General features: G+C 45.4%; 1 protein-coding gene across 1 annotated transcript in view; it reads right to left on the bottom strand.

Annotated features, from left to right (window-relative positions):
• Nucleotides 1-2,493: 2,493 nt before the first annotated feature.
• The window catches only part of LOC104517221 (centrosome-associated protein 350-like), a gene marked incomplete at both ends in the record, with an annotated part of 11,888 nt that continues 1,857 nt past the window's right edge, over nucleotides 2,494-12,524 (bottom strand). Inside the window, 7 exons of the mRNA XM_010161813.1 lie at nucleotides 2,494-2,616; nucleotides 3,768-3,914; nucleotides 3,997-4,398; nucleotides 5,378-7,452; nucleotides 8,086-8,168; nucleotides 8,929-9,068; nucleotides 9,544-9,704. Coding sequence (XP_010160115.1) covers nucleotides 2,494-2,616; nucleotides 3,768-3,914; nucleotides 3,997-4,398; nucleotides 5,378-7,452; nucleotides 8,086-8,168; nucleotides 8,929-9,068; nucleotides 9,544-9,704 — 3,131 coding nt within the window. The remainder of the gene's footprint in view (nucleotides 2,617-3,767; nucleotides 3,915-3,996; nucleotides 4,399-5,377; nucleotides 7,453-8,085; nucleotides 8,169-8,928; nucleotides 9,069-9,543; nucleotides 9,705-12,524) is intronic.

The following is a 12,524-nucleotide window of genomic DNA, read 5'->3' on the forward strand; positions in this document are numbered from 1 at the left end:
CCATGGCTCCTGGTTTTAGAGCCACTTGACTACCCAGGCAGACAAAGTCACTATTTGACAATCATTACTAATATCCTGCAGCAGGAGGTGTACAAGACTCCCCTTCCTCTGTATCAAACCCCCTCCCCCAGTCACACCTCGCCCCTGGGTCAGAAACCCTCTCAAAGACACTAAAAATATATAGTTGTCTCAACAGAAAACTCATTTGAAGGTTCGTAATACTTCAAGGGGAAATGAATAAACAGAAAAGGACCTGTGCTTAATGTTTTAATGCTTCAGAGATGTCTCAGAACATCTACCTCTGCTTTGTCTGCATTTCTGCTAACCTCTAAGAATGTTTACCACTGCTTTGAAAAGGTAATGTTTTATTTTAACAGTCTTTGTCTTCATAAGCAGGAAAATAACAGGGAGAATCAATCAGCTCAGATGACATCCCCCCACACTGCAAGGGGTGCATATAGAGGGGTTTAAACTGGAAGTGGGGAGGTTTAGATTGGACATCGGGAAGAAGTTCTTCTCTGAGAGGGTGGGGAGGCACTGGGACAGGTTGCCCAGAGAAGCTGTGGATGCCCCATCCCTGGAAGTGTCCAAGGCCAGGCTGGATGAGGCTTGGAGCAACCTGGTCTGGTGGAAGGTGTCCCTGCCCATGGCAGGGGGGTTGGAACTAGATGGTCTTTAAGGTCCCTTCCAACCCAAACCGTTCTGTGATTCTATGGTATTGGCCAAATCTCAGAAAAATGTGGAACAAAGGATTTCCGCCTGTGATTTCTAACTATGCTTCTACAAAAACCACTACCAAAAAAAGTCTTGATTTCTCTTTCAGGAAATTGCTGTGTTGAACTACTCGAATTTACTTTAAACAAAATTTGGAAAACCCCAAACCTGACCTCTCAGTTTAAGGCTACACCGTGAAGCAGTAGCCCCTCTGCTACTCCCTCCTGCAGTCCCTCTATCTGTACTACCTGTACAGATCTCACACAGACCTCTACACCCACTTACTACAACCTCGTTCTGTGATAACACAAATCCTCATGAACTTAAGCACAAGGTGGAGGCTTATGAGGGGACGGAGAAAGCTATCCAGATAGTTCACGTTTTGTAGAGATTTCAATAAAACAAGGCAAGAGCAATTGCACACTCTCCCCTTAGGTTTTCAGTTAGTAGTTTCTCTGGTAGTGTCTCACGTTACAGTGTGAATTCGTTAGCAATCCCACTGAGACTGCCTTATTCCCAAAGCATGGCATACCGCAATCTTCACGGAGTTATTCCCAGCCTTCAGCTAAAATTTTATTACCATATTCTTGTGAGAACAAAATAAGACTAAACACATTATTTACTGAGCCAAACTTGACAGAATTCCATTAATCTCTGATGCCTGGGTCTGCACGTGAATCACAGACCAGACCGTCTGAACGTCAAACTTATTGCACCTAAAGCACTTTGGATGCCTTCAACTAGAACAATTTTTTCCAGTTTGAACCCATGTACGGTTCAAAGAAATTAGGAAATTGGTATATAAGCATAATAGTTGTGCTATTAGTTCTCATGGGGATCTAAACATAAAATTTTTCTGTGCATGCGTTAACAGCCTCCACATCCCAGAATCAAGCGTACTAGGATATGCAGGTCCTATACATACGTATTCTATTTACATTCCATTGGAATTAAACCCCTGGGAAAAAGCCTGTGTTGGAAACCTTCCACTGATGGGCAATTAAAAGCTCGCATGACCCATGACTTGAAGTTACTTATACGTGTGCATGTGTGGAATCAATTTTGGGTATAATTAAGTGAAGCACGGTGTTAATGACGACTCATATTCCCAAGCAGAACCTTCACTATCATTAAAGCCAATAAAGATGTTAATCATCCCGCAATACAAGCCAACAAGTAACTTTCAGAAACCAGTACACAGCCAGACACGCTCCATCTGACGCAGTTTTAACGCCCACCTGCCCCTGCCGCAGCTACTTCGTGACAAGCACGACAGGAGCCGAAGGACCACCTGGCAGACCGCTTCCCTTGCACTAGGGATTATCGTCTCCCACGCGGCCTCTTCGAAGCCAATTCGACTGAGAGGCTGCCGACCCGGTCTATTAAGTTCTCGCTATCGCTGACTCCACTTAAACAGCATTACTTCAAGCAAGAAGAAAAACATATCCCCATCCCAGTTAAAGTTTACTCTCAGTCAAATATTTCAACGTTTCCTTCTGTAAATTCATGCTTTTAACTTTTTGGGAGGGTGCAAATTTGCATAGCCCAGTCAAACCAGTAGGCACAAACCGAATTCAATCAAGTCACCGTACTTCACCGGCACTGGACTTCTGTTGTCATCAACAGGGCGCTCTCTGAAATCAAACACCTTCCACCAAGACCTCACGCACACTCTGTGCTCTTTAAACAGCATGACTGCACACTGAAAAACACAACTATGTGCCACGCTTCCGCGTGGCGGGCTCTATCTGACACGACTGCTTCTTTGCATCCACTGACCAGTATGTGATCCACTCGGTCTCGTTTCTTCCGCCCAAATTTCATCATCTTCTGCCAGTCTGTTTTGTGACTGGGCTCCTTCCTCAGGCTGAATAACTTGAGTACTTCAGCTGCGATGAAGCTCTAGAGAACGGCAAAGGGGAGACGGATCACACTTGAGCTAAGAAGTGAAACGGGTTCGTAAAGCACCCACCCTAAACAGTCACACTACAGAAAGCCCACCAGAAAGCTGTCGCGCAAAGGGACGCTCTGTGGGCAAGAAACTCCCAGTGAAAGTCTTTGAGGCAGCATTACACAGCCAGAACAATTATTAAATCCACAAGTGGGGTGGGGTGAAGGGGAGGAATGACACCCACTGCTGTAACAGTCCTGAGAACAGCAGCTTTCAATTAAACGGTGCAAACAGGAGCTTGACGGTTCATTTTATGGGAGAATCCGAAAGTAAAGCAGGGTGGGAGTTTGGTGTCCTTGCCCTGTACCCCTCATCACCCCTGCCACATGCTTCTGAAAGTCTTCTCAACTAACAGAGTGATCTAGATACGATTTCTGTCTTCTCTAGACAGCTACCGGGCTGCATCTTCGGCAGGTTAATGAAGACACAGTCACACCCCCCCTGCGATTTCAGAAGTACAGGAGAAGTCTTCAGCTGTGCCCCGATGAGCTGTGAGGATGGTCCCTTGGCGAGCCTTCTCAGGCAGACAGGTATTTTTCCAAATGCCCCCCCCGCAAGTTTAACCTAGATCCAGCCAGGCTCTAGCTTTTTGGGGTTTTGTCCTTTCTTGGGCACTACCACTAATAACAGGAGACCCACTCCAGCTGCCAAATGCAACAATGCCCTCAACCAACCAAATTTTGTGTCCCTCTGGGCAACGCCCATCGTCCTCAGCGAGGCTGGCATAGGTGTGTGAGTAAAAACCTCAGCTCATCCCATTCGGCCCAACCCTCCCGTTGGATCCATACCAATATGCCGGGACAGAGCTCCATTGAAACCTGCTAAGGCAGCAGCCTGTCATACCAATTCTGTAAGACCGAGGTCCTCCTGGCAGTTCTGCACAGGGCACTAAGGTTTAAAAGCAACCTGTAGCAGCCCAGAGGACAGGAGGCAAATCTATCGAGTAAAAAAGTATTTCAACAAAGTCCCTTTCGGGTTGGTAACCTCATTTCTCAACCCATCCCCTACTGACCAGACCTGCTGTGACCTTCTAACACTCAGGCAAGTGCTAGTACAGTATTTTTCACCTCACGTCACCTGCATGACAAAGATTTTTCCCCACCTTGATTTCATCCAGATCATTTGGATCTTTTACTCGGCGAAAGTAAGCAGATGTGATCCTACACGGTTTCATCCAAATAGGCTGATTTAGATTAGGATCCTCCGCGAAGATCTCCCCAAAGATCTCTCTTGTTAAATCAAACACCACCTTAGCAAAGAAAGCAGTAGAAGTTCAGGTTTTTGTTGTTCAAGCATTCAAAGGGCAAGAACAAACTGCCTAAAGACCGTACCTTTTTATAAACCTGCTTGTTGATGGTGTCGGTGTCCTGCTCTTTGAGGGTAGAACTAAGATCCGTGTGAAGGCTGAAGCTTTGCGGATCATGACCCAGCTCCTTCAGCCTCCAGAGCTCCTCAGCTGCTGCATGCACCATACCTTCCACCTCCACCGCAGTGTGAGGGACGGCCAACAGCTCCTCGCCCGCCTTCGCCGGCGCTTTCTGCGGCTCCACCTTGGGCAGCACTGCCGGTTCCTCGGCTTGCTTCTGCTGGACTTTACGGGAACTCAGGCCATAGTCCTCATCAAACCAGTCTTGATCATCTCCCAGCACACTCAGGAACTCCTGACTGAGCTCCAGCTCCGCCAGTCTCTTGGCAAGCTCTTCCTGACCACTGGCACCGAACACCGGACTCTCCTATGAGTTAAGAGCCACACAGCCAATACAAAAGCGGTGTCACACTGCTGTCTAACTCAACTTACATTTTTAAATGCTTTACTGATCTAATAGGCAACATAGGCCCAAATACTCAGACAAATAAGAAACAGCCCACAGTAATGCTGGAAATGTTTTGACTCAAATACCTGGGGTTTCCACCACCCTGATGAATGCTTTTCAGAGGGTTCCCGCAGAGCTTAAAAACCTGCGTGTCCTGCCCACTGTCTGTCCTGATGTTTAACTGTTTATAAAAAGTTTATGAACGGTTCAAAAACTGATAATGTGACATCCAACTCTTCACTTCGCAGCAGTCTCACATCTAAATCAACAGCCCAACAGCTTTAGGAGCCGATGGCTGTTTTGGCGACTGAGCGGTGCTTGTGTAGGTGAAACGGGCCGGCGCTTTCTGTGGCGACCACCTATGGAGATCAGCGGCAAAGCAGACAGGTTTACTGGGACTCAGCAGAAACGCCAAGCCCCGCGTCTGTACCGGTAACGTTGGTCTGAGGAAGCCTGAACTTCCACTACAGGAGTCAGCGGATAAAGCAGTCTTGACACCTTAATGACCTCCACAGCAACTAACGATGTTTGAGGACAATTATTTCATATCAAGAACAGATAGAGGTTGGACTACAGTCTATTGCATTTTGCCATTTTTAGACTAAAAACTGAGGGTAAGGATTAAATACAAATTGAACTTGTAAGCAGAATGCTACCCAAGTGAAGTATTTCTCACTCCGACGGGCCAAAATGCGTCCTTCGGCCTGCGGGGTTGCCAAAACGAGCCGTGAACCGGGACACGCAAGAACACACATCAGACACACACGTACAGGCAACCTCTGCATCACCAAACAGAACCTGGGACACAAGAGACTGGTGCCACACACTGCTCCTCAATCATCAGCAGCCAAAGGAACAATCGACCCTGAAAAATCAATGCAAGGTGTCTGTTACTCACTGGTCTGGGACACAGGTCTGGTGAGGAAAGCTCTTCTCTTTCATCTTCCAAATCGGAACTTAGAAAGAAGTTATTCAGTCCATTGGGAACCTGTTTTTCTTCCCGCTGGGATGGGCTACTGGATTCTGCCTTCACATCACAGAGCTCCTGGTTGCTGAGCTGGATTTTCTCATTCTTGACCTTCTTTATTCGCTGTAACTGATTGACAGTGTCTTTCACAAAATCTTGAAGGAGACTGTCTGTCAGCAGACTGACCTTTTCCAGTTGGTCTTTCGACTTTTCTTCCTCTCTAAGTGGTACTCGAAGCTGGGCTTCTAACTGGCTCTTCTCTTTTGTCAGCAAATCCAGAAGGGGAGTTGCAGGCTTCTCCGCAAGTCCAGGAGAGAGATCATCTAGCTTTTCCGCACATTCTTCCCCCAGCGTCTTCTGCCTTTCCAGTTTTTCAGACAGAAAATCTGAGATGTCATCCACCTGAACAGCAGAAATCTCATCCACGCCGCTAGAAACGAGGGGAGCAAGGCTGGCCTCCTGGATTACAGCATGCTTCAGATAATCCACCACCGACATTTCCTGGGCAAGCGATTCAGTAGCTACAGAAATCTCCTTTATGCTGCTTGCTTGAGAAGACAACTCCTCATCAACTGCTTCCTCACCTGAGGCTTCGGAAACAGCTGTGTCTGCTGGAGCTTTACCCTGGGAATAGTTCTCCGTTGTATCTCTGCTCCGGCTTTCATCTTCTTTGGCAGGTTTGGAACTTCCTCTGTCTTCCTGCTCAGCTTTGTGTTGCTTCTCCAGCCTGTCACCGAAGAACGAGTCTTCATCCTCATTTGTGTCTAAATGGCCATCAATACTTTCTGTAATGTGCGAGATTTTTTGAGGAGGAGCAAAAATACCATGTTTTTCTTTGCAATCAAAATATTTAATACCGTCATAAGTTCCATTATTGTTCCCTTCAGGTTTATCCAACTCCACGCCAGCCCAGAATCCTTTGGCAAACCTAGTCAGACCTTTGAATCGCAATGTTCCAGGTTGGACTTGACTCACAAGTACTCTATCGCCAATGCTGAAGTTTGGCAAACTATCCGTTTCTTCCGCGATCGAAACAGAGGCCCAGAGCGGTGATTCGGCAGGGGCTTGTTCTTGCTCTACATCTCTGCGTTCAGTATTTTTTATAAGTTCTGTTGGGGACTTGAGTTCTAACAACCCCTCTGAATGCAAGCTGCCAGAGAGAGACAAAGACCTGTCACTGAGGTATTCACTGACTTCGCCATCGCTGCCAAGGCTGGTGGATCTGCTTCTGCTGGTCTGTGTGTGCTGTGACCGCCCCGTCAGTGACTGCGGAGACAGGAGAGATGCTTCAAACTCATCTTTGGAACGTTCCTCGGGAAGCATTTCTTCAACCGATGCTTGCTTTCTGGAAGAGGATCCTTCAAAGTCTTCAAGGTACGATGGCTCATTTTGACTACCCAGCTGCTCCGACAGCAGGTGACTTTTTTCCTCTGCTGATCTGCTCAGTTTGCGAAAAGAATCTTCCACGCTGGAGCCAGTTACAGCATTTTTCTCTGCCAGTCTCTCTCCCCAGATTCCTTCTGTACCACTAAGACTCCCCACAGCCAAATCAAAGAGTTCCTTCTGCGAATGTTCCTTTTCAGAACAGAGGGCTTGCTTTGGAAGGATGTCCAGAGAGCTCTCCTGTTCTTTAGCTAATGTCAGCAAGACATCAGAACTCTCCACAGGCTTCACATGAGAACCTCCAATCTCGTATTCCTTGGACTTCAGGTATTCCAAGTCTTCCTGTAGCTCAGATTTATGACTGAAGGCAGCCTCATCACTGGATGCCACATTTACTGCATTGTTTGTTGACCCATGGGGTACCCTGCTAATGTCTTTCACATCTTTGAGAAGAGATAATAAGGGAACATTATCTAAGGAATCGCCAGATCCTGCTCTGGAACTCCTTGGTGACATTAAAAACGAGGAATATGCTCCAGAAGGTTCTTCTGCATGAGTATCTGTCACAGCCACCTTCTTGGTGTGCACAGACACAGATCTCTCACTTCTCGATGACACAGCATCTTGAAGGAAAATGAAAAGTGAATTACAGCAGATGGTATAACCCCCACTGTTTTCCCAAAAACTGCAACCGCAGGCAACAAAATTGCCATCAAGGTTTCTACGCTAAAAGCGGATACCAACTGGTGCCTTGGAAACATGACTTCTAGCTGTTCTACGAACAGGAGCAACACGTTTGGGAGCGAGGGCTCAGTTACTGGTTTGCAAGACACAAAATCAGCCAAGATTAAAACAGCTAATAACGATGAGATAACGATCAACAGCAAAATACTGAAAAGTATCTAAAAAAAAAAAAAAAACCTATTCCTACAGCCTTCATTATTTTTGGTTTCCTTATTTTCCTCAAGTCATAAAGGAACCGGAAAGCAAAGGAAGGAAAAAGGTTGTCACGTAATTATGGTTTCACATAAAGCTCAGCAAGAGTAAAACCAAATACTGAATTTACAGGAAACAGCAAAAGCAGAAGCCTACTAAATAAAAACAGGAAAAAATAACAGCTTGATCATTATGGTGTTATGAAGCCTGCCCGCTCTCTTAAAACCTCTTCTTTAATCAAGAAGGAAAAGATTAAAGGAGTTTAGAACAGTCGGTGTTCAAGATCTTCATCCGTAGTACAGATTCTTCCAGTCACATACCTGCATGTTCTGAAATGGATTCCAAAGATGCTCTGGATCGCTCCGATTCAGCCAGTGATTTCCAGCTTTTAGCTGTCTCAGGCCTAAAATTAAAAAATATCTAATTGCATGAATCGCGGTTACACCAGAGTGTGTGTATGTTTTTTTTAAAAATAGATAAAAACAGAAATACAAGCATCTATAATTATAATACCACACCAGTGATGACACAAACAGTTTGGGTTGTCAACATACTGTGACCTTAGAAAATCGGAATGGGGACAGAGAGTTGGACAAGTGCTGCAAAGTAATCTTCTAGAAGAGTAATCAAACTAAATTTTTCTGCAGCCGAAGAAGAGAAAAAGGAAATAATTTTTATTTTTATGTGAATGCACTAAAATTGCACCATCTGCTGGAAAAAACATGAAGCACTTAAACACAGTAGGAAGCGCAGAAGTTGGGTTTTAAAAAGGTAGTGAATTCAAGCAAGATCTAAAGCAGATTTAAGTTAGGAGACGAATAGTTTGCCTCACGGTGTGGCGTGCACAATGGGTGACCAAAAGGGGGAAAAAATTGGGTCAGCAACCCATACAACTATTTGGCACATTCTTGCACAAGTGAAAAGTATTGTTCAGGAAGAACTTGAAAATAGAATCTAATTGGGCAGGACAAAAATGAGATACGCATGATTACAGCGACAGTACATCTTATCTGGTTTGGGTCTGATGAGACCAAATAGGTCAACAGGACACTGCCTGCCCCTCGCTTTAAGGAAGAGCAGCTTTCCTTGCGCTCAGGGTTTCTGCTAAACCAGCATTCCGCAGTTTCAGAGCGCCCTCAAAAAGAAGACAACACCCCAGTTACCTGTGGAGCGGTGGTGCCTTGATCTTCGGTTTTTCGGCAGCAGCTGAGGATGGAGTTTTAATCTGAGGTTTGGCTGTGGGCGACGCCTCCAGGTCTTGGCTCAGCTCTGCTTCAGTCTTCTTGATAAACTCATCATAGGACTGCACATGGAAAACAGGTACAGCTGTTAGTCTACTAAACCACACTGACAGTTCAGCAATCAAAACCTATTAAATGAATACAGGATACACTCGGTTTCTCTCTAAAACAATCTATTTAGCTTCCTAAAGTTGTACACTTGTGAATCCTAGAATTCTTAATACTTCACTTCCAAAAACAAGCTACATGAGCATCGCTCTTTACTCCAGGCTAGGAAACTAATGTGTATAAACGTATATAAAAGCTCCCTTCCCTTAACACTGCTGGTAACCCATTAAAGATCCCTTTTAAAACATGTATTTTTGCCTCAAGGCTCTGGTTCATTATCGAAAACAGTTAAATAGCCAGAACAGAGTCACACTTCTAGCACAGCGACGTGTCTTTCACCGTGTTGATACAATATCCTGCCAGCAACACCCATACTACTGCGAGTTATCCAAGGCTAACTATCTTTTACTTCGCCCTTCTTTTCCTAACCTCCAGTTGTTTGATCAAACTGGCTTCCTGGGCCTTCAGTCTCTCCTTTTGTCTCTTTTTCTGTTCCTTTTTCAGCTGGTAAACCACAGACTTCCTCTTCCGTAGTTCATCCTTCAGGGCCCTGATCCGTCCTTCGATGTCACTCTGATCGGACGTCGTTTCTGAAAAAGTTTAGGTTTAGTCCCTGTAAGTTCACGCCTCGCGAAACAGTTCTGTGCAAAGCAATAAACAGACATTTAGCAAAACGTGGTCTGAGCACAACATCAAAGAATTAAGTGCCAACGTGTCGATCTCAACATAACGAGACCCTCAAAGCGGGATCTCAGATTCGCCACACTACTCTGCAACACAAAAAAGTGTTGCCTCTTATTTATTTTAGAAGAGAAAGGCTCCAGTTCACACTGTAACTTGTTCACATCAACTGCCCGTGTTCATGCTCTTACCTCAGCAACTGCTTACCGGGGCAGATATTGCAGAATAGGTTGTTTTTCCTGACACACTTTCATATAAGACAGCTCCAAGTTGCACATTCACCTGAAATACTTGTTTACAGACAAAATATACAGTTTCAAGCTGCAGGGTGCACTTCATCCCTGAGAATTTCCCTCGGAACAGCGGACTCCACAAAAAATTTGAGTTTCTGGCACCCAGACTAAATACACCTCTGAAATGGGGAGCTGACTGGTGAGTGGTTGGAAGGAAAGTCAGTTTGAACAATGCAGAGATTTTCACCGCTGTCAGGCCTCAGGGTGGTAACCTGCTCAGGGTGAATGGGGGTAGTGCTGAGCTCAGACACGTGGTGGACTGCTTGGCAGTAGCTCACACGAAGCTGCCTGGCATACCTTTGCTCCGAGTTCGATTTTACAATCCCCCCCACGATGCCATTACTGACTGTAGCTATTTGCCACCTGAATAAATTTTTTCTTAATCATTACCCTTTGTAATTTTAATAAGATCTCCTCCATTCCTCTCCATCCCCAGCATTACCTGCAACCTGGTCTCGCAGTCCTTCTGATCATGTTCTACCACTTTTCCCTTGGGACACTGTCCCCAGATACTTCGATCCATTCCCCAATCTCTCCGTAACCCTGCTACTTTCATTATTTCTGCTCTAACAACCTCTCAGACTTTACAGACGGACCACCTCAGCACCTCATCACTTCATCTTTTCCTCTGCCCACCTCATCATGTCAACTTGTTTCTTGTTCTAAATGCGTACCGCCATAGTGAGAACAAGCTCCTGGTCCCAGACTGCTGCTACCACACTTAACTATCAAAAACTCCACAAAATATTTATCTGACATAGTCTTACTGGAGCTCCTCCCCACGGCTGATGTCACCTTTCACCTTTCTACAGCAGGACCTGCAGCTCCTACGAGAAGGATCTTGGCTGGTTTGCTTTTCTAATGCTCAATATTACCTATAATATAGAATCTATAATTCTAGGGTAACGTTTTCTGGATCGAAGGCTTGGGTGCTCATAAACACCACTGCTCTACTGAATACCCTAGAAAGTCAGTCACCAGTATTATTTGGTCAGCTAGCAGGAACAACTGGACAACTTGCTAATGGGTTTTGTTTCTCAAGACAACAAACCACCATAGTGAAGGATTTCATTATCAGCAACAGCCAGTAACTACAGTCAAACTACTGTATTCTTTTTCCATTAACAACTGTTGTTAGCCATTTAGAGAATTAAAAAAATGAACAGCACATAGAATGGAATCGCACTTGCTAATCAGGAGTACTTGATGATGCCACCGTAATTAACAACTCCTCCCAAACAGTAAGTGGCCACTATGTAATTAGAGCTTTTCTTGACCGACTCAGAAGGGAAAGATCCACACATGCTTTCATCTCTGAGCACCTCATCTGCGCATGCATCGGACCGACACAGCAGTGACTTCACCACGACTCAGCAGCTTGGCAGATTTGTCTCTTTACAACGGAATGATTTATTGTGAAACCAGCACCATCCTGATCGACCTTCTGTCAGCATTTGAAATCAAAGATGGCACGTACTTCATTTAAAAAAAAGAGCTTATTTTCAGGATCACTGTTGCCTGCTCTACTTACTGTTCGTAACAGCTTCCTGAAGTGGCTTCTCAGTCAGAAAAGAACTTTATGAAGCTGCTGAGTGCTTCACGGTGTTGCAAACTGCTCTCCAGACAGAATCCCGATACAAGGTACCAGTGCAAATACCTAGGTGCCACGTATTCATTTCTCTATCCAGCAGGAGAACAGCTGCCTCAAAAGCACCGTTTCTATTACTGTGTTTCATTAACCACAACCCAACAGCCTAAGAGATTACGCTCACTACATCAAGCACCACAAAGACTGGATACGTACGCACGCCGGCGAGCTACCCACCAGTCACAAACCACAGCCAGCACACACAGGAGAACCTCCTTTTCCCACTAAAGACTTAGTGATCATTTAGGGAATCAAGAAACATGAGCAGAAGAACACTCGTTTGCTAATAAGCGTTTTTTGATGCTGTATCAGCTGCATGATGGAAATACAAGGTGCTTTAGAGACTAAAAGTACAGAAAGATTCAAAACAGACTTTGCAGCTTAACAGAACTGATGGTGACCTACAGAATGGTGGCACAGGAAGCCCTGCAATCCACACGACTAACGGAGCGGGACAGCACAGCAGGGAAAAGACCGCCCTGTCCCAGTTCACTTGTAATACCCTCTCCCTCAGCATTTACTGGTAGCCAACTTGGATACTGGATTAAAAGAGATGATGAAAGAGCCCACATGTATTTCAAAGCTCAAAACACAACCTTAGGCATTATTTCACTGCACACAGCTCAACACCCCCTCCAAAAATAAAATCCTATGTCCTGAAGCATCCCACTGCTCTGCACATGCCAGTGCAGGTCCCACCGGCCCACTCATACTGCCATGATAACAGAGCTACACAGAGCCAGGCTGAGTTTGGAAGGAGGACAGTCAGCTTTGTGTGCTGCTGAAAC

This window comes from Eurypyga helias, unplaced genomic scaffold (genome assembly GCF_000690775.1).
Source record: "Eurypyga helias isolate BGI_N326 unplaced genomic scaffold, ASM69077v1 scaffold51131, whole genome shotgun sequence".
Taxonomy (NCBI): domain Eukaryota; kingdom Metazoa; phylum Chordata; class Aves; order Eurypygiformes; family Eurypygidae; genus Eurypyga; species Eurypyga helias.